The sequence below is a fragment of the Leptodactylus fuscus genome, chromosome 1 (genome assembly GCF_031893055.1).
Source record: "Leptodactylus fuscus isolate aLepFus1 chromosome 1, aLepFus1.hap2, whole genome shotgun sequence".
NCBI lineage: Eukaryota > Metazoa > Chordata > Amphibia > Anura > Leptodactylidae > Leptodactylus > Leptodactylus fuscus.
Genome location: NC_134265.1, coordinates 149,418,093 through 149,432,485, shown reverse-complemented (window position 1 = coordinate 149,432,485; position 14,393 = coordinate 149,418,093). Strand labels below are relative to the sequence as shown.

The window sequence follows — 14,393 nt, the reverse complement described above, 5'->3', positions numbered from 1 at the left end:
AGGTGGTGTTCAGGTCTGTAAAAACATAGCTAAAAATCCAAGCAATATTACATTTACTAACAAATACAACTGAATAAAACAATCCTAGATTGTCAGTAATAAAAATGGCAAGTAACATCTGCTTTGAAGTGATAGCTACAATGACAAACCACTAACATATGATCCTCACCATGCAACAGAGATTATTTATTTACCTTGCTGATAAGGCGCCTACATTGCTTTCCAGATATTGCCATCACTCACTGTCCCAAGTAGGGCTTAGGGCTTACAATCTAAATTTCTTTGCTTATAAAAAAAAATAAAAAATCATACATATTTTCCCATCATTTCTACAAAATGAGCATAAAAACCTGCTCCATTTTTATATATGCAATTAATGATAACCATTAGAGATGAGTGAACAGTGAAATATTTGAGATTCGATATTCGTTTCGAGTAGAGCCTCAATATTCGACTACTCGATCGAATATCGAATCCCATTATAGTCTATAGGAAAAAATGCTCGTTTCAGGGGAAACCACTATTCGACTAAAGGAGAGTCACCATGTCCTCAAGTAGCAGGAGGAGAGTGTGTAGGAGGAGCGCTGTGCAGTTAAAGCGCACGGACCTCATTATAGTCTATGGGGTCCATGTGCTTTAACTGCACAGCGCTTGCAGTTGCGCTGATAAAAAGTAAGCTCCCTCATAACCGCAAGCTGCCAGCTCTCCTGACTAGCAAAGACGAGCCTGCGGCAAATCACCGCTGGTTCTGCAGCAGGCTCGTCCTTGCTAGTCGGGAGAGCTGGCAGCTTGCGGTTACGAGGGAGCTGACTTTTTTGTCATAGAAATGCATTGACCAGCGTTGATTGGCCAGTGTACAGCATTCGGACAATCAACGCTGGTTCTGCCAGAGGCTCGTCTGTGAGGAGGCAGAGTCTAAGATCAGACCTCAATGGAGACTGATGTGGTCCAATTTTAGACTCCGCCTCCTCACAGATGAGCCTCCGGCAGAACCAGCGTTTATTGGCCGAATGCTGTACACTGGCCAATCAACGCTGGTCAATGCATTCCTGTGAGAAAAAGTAAGCTCCCTCGTAACAGCAAGCTGCCATCTCTCCCGACTAGCCACTGTGTATAGCATTCAGCCAATCAACGCTGGTTCTGAATCGAATATTTACAGCGAAAAGCTAGTAGTATTCGATTGAGTACGAATATTTCGAATACCGTAGTATTGGATCGAATACTACTCACTCATCTCTAATAACCATATATCCTGCATATTTTATTGTATGGATTCATTCCATTAGGAGAATAGCAAATGTGTCTTATGTTATTTACAGAGTACAATACTTCCACTGATAAAAAGTCCTGATAATGTACCAGTATATATAGATATATCTCTGTATATCACTATACTGTCTGTAAAGAATACCATTTATGTTTAGGTTGAGAAAATCCTCCTATAGACAACTATAGCCCGTGTTAAAGGGGTTCTTCAATACTGAGAATTAATGGCTAGTCATTATGATAGGTCACTAATTGGAGATCAGTGGAGGTTCAACACCCGGACCCTGCACAGATCAGCTGCTGTTGGCAGATGACTCCTTATTCTGTGCAGTGGCCTTGCTGTTCTATTGCTGCCCAACTTAAATTCCCAATTTATAAAATATGTAGGAGCTTGTACAGCTCTTGGTCAATCTCATGAAAAAACTAGAGCAAGACCAATCAGATTGGCAAAAGTTTTTGGCAGACATGGAAAAAAATGCTACAAAGTAAGAATGCTTTCAAGAATAGAAGTGTTAGCGGTTTATTTTCAAAACAGCAGTGATTATCCTAGTTACACTTGCACACAGTTTTTCTAGGAACTAGTCAGGTTACTTGTTGCAAACATCTGGGGGAACTAACCACAAAAGTTCTGTAGCTGTGGGCTTGCTCAAATCCTGTCTGTTCATGTAATCTCAGACAAACTGGATGATGCTGAGATCAGGGCTCTATGAGGGCCATAGCATCACTTCCAGGCCTCCTCCTCCAAAGGGTGGTCACACCAAATATTGATTTGATTTAGATACTTCTTTTCTTCATTCACTTAATTTTTTAATAGACAAAAATAAACTAGCTCTTCTAATTTGCAGCATTTTCCACACATGCCTAAAACCTTTGCAGTTTTCCTAAACGTTGTCGCGCTGCACCTCCCATGAGGCGACCTGAAGCGAGCGCTTCAGGCGGCGCTATGTCAGGACCCCAGGGAGGGCGGCATTTTTGCTAACCTAAGCCAGTCCAGGACAAGCTGTCCTGGACTGGCTTAGCACCGAGCGGTGGTTTGGGGAGGCCACTGGAGCAGCGCTGCTCCAGCAGCCTCCCCTCACGCTCAGGCAGAGAGCAGGCAGTCTCCGGGCCTACTCTCTGCCGGCGAACTGCGCTAAGCCACGTCCTCTTCGAGTCGCCACGCCCTCCACTAAGCCACGCCCCCGCTCCGCCCCCTCCCCCGGCAGGGGGGGGAGGCGGCTTTCTGTAGTTCGCCTCGGGCGGCGAAAGGGGCGGGATCACCCCTGGTTGTCACAGTGTCAGAGAAGGCCGGTCCCCTGCTGATCTGTGGTGCAGGAGAATCTACACAGAAGGCAAATACATAGCTGCATCTGTGTACATTCTCCTGCATGATATGCAAAGCAAAGAGCATCTGTGGCCAAATTGAGTAGTAGGTGTCGCTAGATCTAGCAAATTTTAAGGACCCAGCTCCATTTTGTGGCATGTGCAAGGGGCATAAAAATTGAAAGCAAGGTTTTTTAGCCACATGAAACCTCATAAATTGAATCAAGTGATGTGGGATTATTGTATGATGCCTCTTGTCCATCAGCATGCCAGTTATCACCACTTTTGCATGTTTTTTTTTTATAAAACCTAATTGTGTAATCTGGGAATAATAGCCAAGCCAGAATTCCTCCTCCAAAAGGAAGAAAGTGCCGTCCTTAGACAGCTTTGAGGCTATTGCCTGTCATCAGTGGAGAAAAGTGTACTGACTGGCTGTGCAAGAGGTCTAGAGGTCGGAAGGGGTACAGTTTCTCCCTAATTCTAGTACCCACTCATCACTGATGAAAGGCAATAACCTCAAAATAGCTGCCTTTGAATAGGACCCTTTCCTTTTGGGGGAGGTATTCTGGCTAGACTGTTATTCCCAGATTGTGCAAATAGGTTTTATGTAAAACTATACATTTATCCACAGGGAGCCTCCTTCCAAAAGGTGGTGCTAGGAGCAAGTTCTTCTTTTCCACCAAAGATGTCTCATTTTCATATTCCTATCCAAAGTGTCCTGAAATCCATTTTTCAACAGGACGACAGGCCATGAGTTGCATGGCCTGAATGTGTCATGCTATAATGGAATGCACCGTTTTCAGACTTGTCTCTCATCATGTTTTGAATATTTTTTTATCATTTGCATGTCATTAACATGTCTATTGATCTTGTACTTTCCAGAACTCCAAGACTTTCCTTCTTGATACTGTAATTTCTATGTTGAGGGCTGTATATAATGGTTAGGGATATTAGTGGACAGGCTGATATTCTATTCTTTTATTCCCTCAATGGATACTTAAACACTATAATTTTGCTATTTAAACATTTTCTTAATCACACAGGGACATATCTTCATGAAGAAGACTGCATTTCTTCATGTCCTAAAGGAACGTTCAGCAATACAAAGGACAAACGATGTGAGAAGTGTACAAAAGATTGTGAAATGTGCACTGAAAACAATGAATGTCTGAAGTGCACGAGTGACTACCTTCATGGTGGGAGATGTTATAAGAACTGCCCAGGGTAAGATCATCACATTGGCTAGTTGTTAGTGTACTAATACTTCACCAAAAATCAACTTCAACATCATATTTTGTGATGAACCACAGCCCCCTCAAAGCAAAGAAATGAGTTACCACCCCATGCTGGTCTGTGGACCAACAACCATCTAACCATCTATAACACTTACACAAGGTTCACACCTGCATTTGGTTCTCCGTTCATGGTGTCCACTTAGGGACCTCACAAAGGGAAACCCTATCCGCCTAAAAAAAATCGGTTACCCACGGACTCCTCTATAATGGGGACTTTTGCCTTCACACGATTTAAGCAGATTCGGGGTTGGAAGCCTCGAACGGAGACCAGGCCCAGGTGTGAACCTAGTCTTAATGGAGTGGAGCATGCCCTTTACCATGCAAGTAACAGCTGGATTTCCACATGATAAATGATCACTCTGTGCTAGCTGCTCCATCTGACTTTTTTCTTCACATTTCCTGATGAACTACATAAGAATACATATGCATCAGTATACCACAGAGTTATATATGTCCATATGTAAATTTTCATTTAAAAACAATAGGTCAGAAATGGATACTATGTCTCCTTATGGAGAATACCATTGCAAGCCAGTTTGCAGTGTGTAGAGTCTAACAAACCATGCAAGCTCTATTAGGAACTCTAGGAAAGGAATAGGAAAATAAGAGCTCCTTGGAGGAAAAACTGATTCTAGTGCCAACTTTTGGAAGGTAGCTCTTTATAGATCATTTTCTGGGGAAAAAAAACAAACAAAACTAGAACATCTATTTTACAAGAAAGATAAACCCATCTGCTGTTTATAACTATTGCTCCATCAGTGCAAAGCATTGGGGTACTATGTCACCTTAGGGTGACTGCCTTTGCAAGTCAGCTTGCAGTGTGTAGAGTCTAAGACACCATGCATGCTCTGCTAGGAGTTCTGGGAAAATAATATGCAAATAAGTTCTCCTTGAAGGAAAATTCACTCTAGAACGTAAGGCAGTCTCCCTCATGCTCCTGAATTACCTCACTGATGTGGCAAAGTGATTTTTTTTTCCATATTCAACTGAACTGTAAGACAGGGTTCACACTATCATTGAATTCCGTTATGAAGGTGTCTGTTAAAAAAATAAAAATAAAAATAAATGGACACCTATCATAACAGACATTAATGGATACTAACTGATGTTAATTTGTCCGTCTTTTTAACAGATCCATTTAATGCATCAATTTGAAAAAAACGGACACACTAGCATCAGTTAGTGTCAGTTAGTGTCCATTTTTTCATACTGTCCGTTTTTTTTGTTGTTGTTTCTGCTTTCTGAGCATGTGCAGAAAAAAAACAGACACAAAATAACGGACAGTAACTGATGGTTATCAGTTACTGTCTGTTATAAGTCAGTTGCCCATAGACTTCAATGTTAAAAAAATAATGGACTCTTGCCATCTGTCAAGATTCTGTTTTTTGAAACAGACACAAAAGTACCGAATGTAGGATTTTTTGTCCGATGGAAAAAAATGGACTTCTCACAGATTGAGTGTAGACAGACACAAACAGACAATAACAGACACAAGATAAAATCCCATTGAAATTAATGGAAATTTTAACGGATTACTGATGGTTCAGCTAGTGTTCGTTGATAAAATCTTGTAATGGACACTGCTGACAGTCACCGATGGTAGTGTGAACACCCCCTAACTTATCCCAGGGGTGAAGATCTAGTCCACCTAGTCATGCAGACATGACAGCAGGTCATGTCCTGTGGGCATGGCTGACATATTGTAACTCTGTGACACTTCCAGGACTATGGTCAGGTATGTCAATCATACCCACGGGACTGGATGACTGCATGACTAGGTGGACTGGATCTCTGCTCCCAGTGACTAGTTACAGTTCATTAGCATATGGCTAAAACCTTTAGAACTTCTTTTTGCCACATCAATCAGGTAATTCAGGGCATGACGGTAAAAGTCAGTAAATAATGGCTCACCGGCTGGGGACTTTTCTGGGTGAACAAAACACACAACAGTTTCCTTTTAAATTCCAGCATCCGCTGCTTGTTCAGTATCTTTATATAGTGTGCAGTACAAAATAGGAGCTCAGCTTAGCTATCAGGCTTTATATGTTGAGGTCCTGTCATGTTCTTGTAAAACTGCGTCTGCAAAATCCACAATATGGAAGCTACTATATGTATGAACATATCCTGTTTTCTCTTATCAGTAGTTACACTGTGCTTTCTTTTACCCAGAGGTTTCTTTGGCCAGGGCCAAGGATGTAGTCAATGTGATGAGCAATGCAAAACATGTGAAAAAACTTCAGATTATTGCTTGTCATGCCACAGTCCTGAAGTACTACATGAAGCCACGTGTATAAGCACCTGCCCTGCCAAGTTCACAGACATCAATAGCATCTGCAAACACTGTCCCCCTGACTGTATGTCATGTGTGGATGAAGAGACTTGTACAGGTACTTCTCTGCTTCCTCTTTTACATAAGGGATGGGGTTGATTAATCATGGTTTATTCACCAGAAGACTGTCCTATAAGCCGAGGCCCCACATGCTGTAAACACCGCAGTGTGAAACTTGTGGACTTTCTGTGAAAATCGCTCGTGGGAACAACCACAATTCTTTATCGCCACAGCCTGCTACTTGGTGAAAATTTCCCATAAAAATTGAGACATTTTGCAGCCTGCATGCTACTTTCTTCAGGGTGGAGGTGTGCTTGGAGCGTTGCCATTGGACTTGACAAATTTATCATCATTTACACCGATTTTCTGGGGATGTGCAGACTTTTGTTTAGCCTCACAGTCCCCAGGAGGATGCCTGCATCTTGTCATAAATTAGATGCAAACTCTGGCAGGGATTTTCAAGACTATCATGGATCATACTGGTCTTGATAAATCAGCCCCAAAGGCAGGTTCCAGACCAGCATCATATACAGTCATTTTGATGTGCCGTATACCAGTGAAGGCCACTCTTAATTCATGACATGGCCGCACCTCATTGTGAATTAGGTGTTTCCCTTCAGTACCCCTGTGCCTAGGTGCAAATGTGTGTCAGCTCCAGGAATGCAATAGATACTAAAGTTTAGTGTTGAGCGAATAGTATTCGAATCCTAGTTTCGAATACCTTGCTCCCATAGGAATGCATTGAAGCCGGCGCTTAACCCCGTTGTGATCGGCCGCTCCCATGCATTCCTATGGGAGCAGAGGTATTCGAATCTAGGATTCGAATACTATTCGCTCAACACTACTAAAGTTATTTAATCCACAAAAGTGGCATAAATGATAATGATAATACTTTATACCAGTTTGGTGGCATAGGAGATTTGAAGAATCCCTCCATTCATATGCATATAGAGACCATTGGCACTTAAAGGGATTGTCCACTTTCAAACAATATTAAGAGATGGGCCATCAATGTAAGAAATTGGATAATCCCTTTAATGATATAAAATAATAATATGGAATATAAATATTCAGCAAAAAGTGTGTTTTTTTTTCTTTTTCAGCATGCATGCCATATTATTTTCTCCATAAAAACAAATGTCTGAGTTCATGTCCTGATGGATATTATGATGAAGATGACAGTTGTCTGCCTTGTAATCGTATGTGTGCAAAATGCAGTGGGCCTCAGCCGGAAGATTGTGAGCTATGTGCCAATCCAAACTTTTTCCTTCATAATGGTGTATGCTTTGGTAGATGCCCACCAGGAACCTTCAGTCCAACAGACAAAAGACATTGTGAAGGTACAGCTGATGAGAACTCTGACTTTACTAATTGTTTGTGTTTTTTTATTATATTTAATCACTTCATCCTCTTCACATTTTCAGATTGTAACAGCAGCTGCAAGACTTGCCAAACCGAAGACGTTTGTGATGAATGTAAGGAAGGTTTTACAAAAAACACAGAGGGATTGTGTGTCGCATATAAGGTGTGCAACCTTCACGAATATTCCAATGAATACGGGGACTGTGTGCCATGTCATAAGAAATGTTCGAGATGCATGGGACCCACCGAGCATCACTGCCTGAACTGTAAAGAAAAATCCTTCCTTCTCAGTGAGTCTAAATACAGTAATAAAAGCGGTAGTCTTTCAGTGTTTCGTCCTTCCTCTTCTTCTTATTCAGTTTTTAGTATTTGGGTATGCAGTAATATATCTTGTCAGCTTAAGTCATAAAATTAGATCATGTTAAGATTTTTTAATTTCTTTTGCAAATATTGTTTAGAGGAGCAGCACAAGATTGCATGTTCTGATATTTACTTAAAGGCACTTATACAATGAGCCAGCAAACAAACATTTTAAAGGGATTCTATCATTAGAATCCTGTTTTTAGCTAAACCCACATCAGAATAGCATTAAAAAAAAGGCTATTCTTCCCCTACCTTTAGAAGTCTTCTCCGCGCCGCCGTTAGCTATATATTCCTGGTTTCTTCATTATGGTAATGAGTCTTCTCGCAGCACTGGGGGTGTCCCTGTGCTGCGAGAAAACTATCCAGCGCTGCCTTCTTCTTGATCTCTGCCTCTTCTCTCCTGTTCGGCCACAGGAAAACGGCCAACTGTGCCTACTGTGCATGTCTGTCGGCCATTTTGGCGCGGAGAAGACTTCTAAAGGTAGCGGAAGAATAACCTTTCCTAAGGGTATTCCGACATGGGTTTAGCTAATGATAGAATCCCTTTAAGGTTAAGCCCCTGCAGTGAGCCACAGCAAAAAGCACTTCAACAAAAACCGCAACAAAAGAGTTTTCCCCAGAGGGCTTTTCTGCTTCTATTATACCAATAGTATAATTGACATGCTCTGATTGACATGTGTGGATGGGACTAGTCAGTACCCCACTTACTTTGCAGGTACTGTAAAATGCAGCGGGTTTTTTTGCCATGGCATTTTTGCAATGCGGTCCTGCCAATATTTTCACTTAAAGGAATTTTCTCACACAGTGCCTTACATACATTCCAAATGTACTTTTCTTATTTTCCATTGCATCTTTTTGATGTAGAAAAATTATGATTTTATTCATATGTACATGAATTGAAGAGGGGTTTTGGAGCGTCTACTTTGCACTTCTGAGTAAAAGGTAACATAATAAAGCATTGATTACTATGCCTGCCATCAGCAATGAGAAGGACCAGTATTGGCAGGTGAGAGATGTGAATCATTCAATGGGGACAAAGTTGGGGGAATGTTAGGGGTGGTCTTGTAATGTAGAGAGCAGTGGCGTAACTAGGAATGGCGGGGCCCGTGGCGAATTTTTGACAGGACTGGTGAGATGTTTCTTTGTCTGCCTATATATTAACAGTTGGAAAGGAATATAAAAGATTGACAGCAGGTTATATTAATTCCCACATGGTATAAACTCAATTGGATTACGTATGCTAGCAAACATTTTTAGTCATCCCTGGTGTCTGCATTTTTCTGATTCCTCAGATGCCACCTGTGTGGACAACTGTCCTGATGGATATTATGCAGAAGGTGATGGAAAGAGTTGCATCCCCTGCCATAGAAGTTGTAAGACTTGCACAGAGAGGCATAGCACGGACTGCCTGACTTGTCAAGACGGATTATATGCACAGGGTCACAGCTGTGTGCAACACTGTATGACAGGGTAAGAAATCAAGACATGGATGAGGACAATGATAATGCATGGATAAATACACTGAAATACCTTAAGCACATCTATCCTTAAAATAAACTTTGCATAAATTAATAGTACAGTGTATATACACGAGGAATAACATTGGGGGGCTTTTATTAAATGGTCACTAACTTTTCAGACAGCTTACACTCATTTCATAGAGCATGTGATTCTAGGCCTAGTTCCTGCCACTAGGTGTCTCCCTTCTACCTCGCTGTTGTTAGGCAAGGTTCCTCCACAGATACATTAGTTAAAGAGGACCTTTCATCAGATCGGGCACATGCAGTTCTATATACTGCTGGATCGGCTTTCCCGATCTGTGCCCGGTGTAAAGCGCTATCTGTCCCGGTACCGTAGCGCTTTACAGTCAGAAGGGCGTTTCTGACACTTAGCCAGGGACATCCCTTCTGCCCAGCAGCGCCTATCGCGCTGTATTGTGTGAGCGGGGAGGAACGCCCCCTCCCTCTGCTCACAGTGCTCGTCCATAGACGAGTATTATCAGGAGAGGAGGGGGCGTTCCTCCCCAGTCTTAGAGCACAGCGCGATTGGCGCTCTTGGGCAGAAGGGCGTCCCTGGCTAAGTGTCAGAAACGCCCTTCTGAGGGCCCACACGGTGGCTCAGTGGTTAGCACTGCAGCCTTGCAGCGCTGGAGTCCTGGTGTTCAAATCCCGCCAAGGGCAAAAAACCATCTGCAAGGAGTTTGTATGTTCTCCCTGTGTTTGCATGGATTTCCATCCCATATTCCAAAGACATACTGATAGGGAAAAATGTACATTGTGAGCTCTATGTGGGCTCACAATCTACATAAAAAAAATAAAAAAAATAAACGCCCTTCTGACTGTAAAGCCCTACGGTACCGGGACCGATAGCGCTTTACACCGGGCACAGATCGGGAAAGCCGACAGTGCGCTGAATTCAGTGCACTGTCAGCTTTCCAACAGTATATAGAACTTCATGTGCCCGATTTGATGAAAGGTCCTCTTTAAGTAAGACATAATCACAGTGAGTGGCGGATGAGGTTCTTTTTGCTCTTCACACAATGAATGCAGATGGGAGGGGTTGATTCTCACCAGTCTTCACACATGTCTGCAAACTATTGCTTTGTGCAAAGGATCGCAAATTCTCACAGTTTACAATGTAAGAAAAAAGTATTCTACATACTTTTGTCTACTTTGGCAACCTGTGTAATTACAGATGTGATATAATTCTTAGACTGCAAGTGTTTTACTGGCTGTGCTCATAAATTGTTTCTTTTTACTTGCTTGACTGCATATATGTATGTTGTATTTACTGTTTTATGATCACTTGAGCTTTTGTCACCTATATGTTTGCTATTGTACAGTTACTTCTGGCATTATAACAGAACAGTATCAATAATGGATATGAGAGGTAGCAAACTGCTCCTTACTGTACACTTTCCCTATCTAAGAGAGAAATGTAAACTGTGCTGCAGCCATAATGAGGATACTAGCAGCAGAAAAACTGATAGGACATCATGTATGTAGGTTTATACAGTTATAGAACAGACTCTCCACCAAGACTCTGTGCCGCAACCCAATGGAGGGAACCGGATGATAAGATAAGAAAATCCTTTAATAGTCCCACATTGGGGAAATTTCAGCATGTTAAAGCAGCCTAGTATTACAGATACAGGATAATACACAGTAATATAATACAGAGGTAGACACACATATGCTGAGAAGAGAAGATATACTAGGAGTCCATAGCAGCTAAGGAAAAACAGAAGAGAAAGAGGAAGACCTCATGGTCATTGTCATAATCATTAGTTCTCTGCGCGGAGTGATCTACGCTTGGTTTGATGTAGATTATACAGCTTGGTCGCGGTTGGAAGGAAGGACCTGCGATAGCGCGCCTTCTCACACTTGGGGTGAAGCAGACGGTCACTTACAGTGCTGCCAAGTCCCATCAGGGTCCCATACATGGGGTGGGAGTTGTTCTCCCGCATGGAGGTCACCACAAACAGTATCCTTCTGTCACCCACCACCTGTACTGGGTCCAAGGGGCTCCCCAGGACAGAGCTGGCCCTCCTGATCAGCCTGCCAAGTCTATTTCTGTCCCTGGTTGATATACTGCTCCCCCAGCAGGCCACATCGAAAAAGATAGCTGAAGCAACCACAGAGTTGAAGAAGGCCCTAAGAAGTGTCCCCTGGACTCCGAAGGCCCTCAGCCTCCTGAGCAGGTAGAGTCTGCTGTGACCCTTTCTGTGCAGCGCCTCCAGGTGATCAGTCCAGTCTAGTTTATTGTTGAGGATCACGCCCAGATACTTATAGGCCCTGACTATCTCAATACATGTTCCTTGGATCTCCACTGGGGTCGGAGTACCTCTCCGTTTACTACCACCACCATCTCCTTGGTCTTCCCAGCATTAATCCTGAGCTGGTTCTGCTGGCACCATTCAACAAAATCCTGGTTTAAGTCTCTGTATTCCCTATCATCGCCATCAGTGATAAGGCCTACTATAGCAGAGTCATCGGAGCACTTCTGTAAGTAACAACTGGATGAGTTGTGCCTAAAGTCAGCAGTGTACAGTGTGAAGAGAAATGGGGCAAGAACTGTACCTTGTGGTGCCCCCGTACTACAGATCACAGTGTCAGACACACCGTCTTGGGCTCTCATATACTGAGGGCGGTTTGTCAGGTAGTCTAGTATCCAGTTGGACAGGTGGTGGTCCACACCACCAAGGTTCAGCTTCTCCCTCAGTAGCCCTGGCTGAATGGTGTTGAAAGCACTGGAGAAGTCAAAGAACATTATTCTCACAGTGTTCCCGGGTTTCTCTAGGTGAGAAAGAGCTCTGTGAAGAAGGTGGATGATGGCGTCATCTACCCCAATGCCCGACCGGTAAGCAAACTGGAGGGGGTCCAGAGCGGAGCTCACTAGGGGGCGTAAGTGTGTCAGGACCAGTCTCTCTAGGACCTTCATCAGGTGGGATGTCAGTGCTACAGGTCGGTAGTCATTGTAGCCCATCGGGTTGGGTTTCTTTGGGACTGGTACCACGCAAGATGTTTTCCACAGTCGAGGTACCACTCCTAGCTTTAGACTCATATTGTACATGTGCGTAATAATGCCACCTACCTGGTTACTGCACATTTTAAGAACTCTTGCGCTTATACCATCAGGTCCTCCAGCTTTGTCTGCTTTAATCTTCTTCATTTCCCGACACACCAGAGACTCCTGCAGGATCAGATAGTCAGATTGCAGTTGTCTGCAGATCGCTGGGGGTTGGGTCTTGGTGTGTGAGGGGAGGGGGGTTGACTGACATGCTGGTGGAGAGAGCATTGACTTGGAGTCGAATCTATTGAAGAATAGATTAAGCTCGTTAAGCCACTTCCTGTCCCTTGCTGTTCGATGCCCTGTCTTTTGCTTGTGTCCTGATATAGCCTTAAGGCTATCCCACACCTCCGAGATTCTACCCTCCCCCATCTGTAGTTCCATCTTCCACCTGTAGTTGGCTTTCCCTTCTCTGATCAATTGTCTTAGCTGTTTCTGATGGGAGTAGTAGTGAGAGTGGTGATGTCACAGTGTAGGCTGAATACACTCTACCAAACTCTTCCAGCCGAACTCCCAGAATTGGCACTGATGAGGGGTCTTGCGTGGTACCTGATAGCGGTGGTAGTTGTTCTACTGGGGTGCTTCTAGTTGAAGAGGCAAAGACCCTGACAGTAAGCAAAGGAACGACTCAGGAAGCGGTACTGCAAATTATTTTAACCAAAATTAACTTTACTCTGAGAACAAAATAACTCTCAACTTATGCAGCTTTCTGATGGGGAAGTAGTCTCCGACTTGTTGGCTACACCCAGGCTTTATGAGGGATGCCCAGACTAGTGTTGGGGTCCCTTTACCCCACTCCAAAAAAGTAATAAACTTTGCCCCCCACAGTAATAGATTCTGGTTGCTGAATACAAGAAAGTCCAGGGACCCAAATACCTGACTGACAAATGGGTGCCGGTATGCAATTTCTTAGGAAACATACTCCTATCCTTCTCTTTAGGCTGACACCCAGTCTCTTGTGAGATGACACATAAATATTCCCTGTCTCAGAGCTTGCCAGAAGCAGAGTGGTCAGTGCCAGCACACACTGTAGTACAACTGAGGCTCTAACAGTTCTCTGGAGACCTAGAGTCTCCAAGCCCTACCGACTGGCCTGTGATTAGCCAGGGTTATACCAAGCCTGAACAGATGAAGGGGTAACCAACAGTGGGGACAAACCTCATGGGTTACACAAAAAGGGAAGCTGCAAGCATACAAAAGCATACATTTATATAACCAGAGGCACACAAAATAAAAGAAAATATTAGCAGTGTTCATCTGGGATGCTGTGCCTGCACATATTTCAACTTTTCATGAAAACTTAGTACCCTTTAAGTATGTTCTTTCCTACTCTAGTCTTAATCCATCCCCTACTGCACAAAATGTTCCATAATTATTAAGAGTATCCAGCTTCTTAATATCTCTGGCACAGTCAGCGCCGCACCTCCCATGAGGCAACCTGAAGCGATCGCTTCAGGCAGCACTATGCCAGGGCCCCAGGGAGGGCGGCATTTTTGCTTACCTAAGCCAGTCCAGGACAAGCTGCCCTGGACTGGCTTAGCACCGAGCGGTGGTTTGGGGAGGCCACTGGAGCAGCGCTGCTCCAGCAGCCTCCCCTCACGCTCAGGCAGAGAGCAGGTCCTCTCTGTGCCTGCCCTCTGCCCGCGAACGGCGCTAAGCCCAGCCCCCTCCAAGGGGCGGCAACGCTAAGCCCCGCCTTCTTCAAGTCGTCACGCCCCAGCTCCGCCCCCTCCTCCGGGGGGGGGGCTTTCTGTAGTTCACCTTGGGCGGCGAAAGGGGTAGGTTCACCCCTGGGCACAGTATAGCAGGTTCTGTGAAATCAGTAAAGGACTATAACTCAGTTTTCTGGCGTGAGTTATAGTAAACATGACAAGCTGAGCCATCCCCAATCTGCCTTGATCCTCATC

The 14,393-nt window shown here is 43.8% G+C and overlaps 1 protein-coding gene across 1 annotated transcript in view; it reads left to right on the top strand.

Moving 5' to 3' along the window:
• Positions 1–14,393, top strand: part of PCSK5 (proprotein convertase subtilisin/kexin type 5) — a 371,370-nt gene that overhangs the window by 333,308 nt on the left and 23,669 nt on the right. Inside the window, exons 29-33 of the mRNA XM_075278157.1 lie at positions 3,612–3,792; positions 6,033–6,250; positions 7,296–7,532; positions 7,617–7,844; positions 9,210–9,387. Coding sequence (XP_075134258.1) covers positions 3,612–3,792; positions 6,033–6,250; positions 7,296–7,532; positions 7,617–7,844; positions 9,210–9,387 — 1,042 coding nt within the window. The remainder of the gene's footprint in view (positions 1–3,611; positions 3,793–6,032; positions 6,251–7,295; positions 7,533–7,616; positions 7,845–9,209; positions 9,388–14,393) is intronic.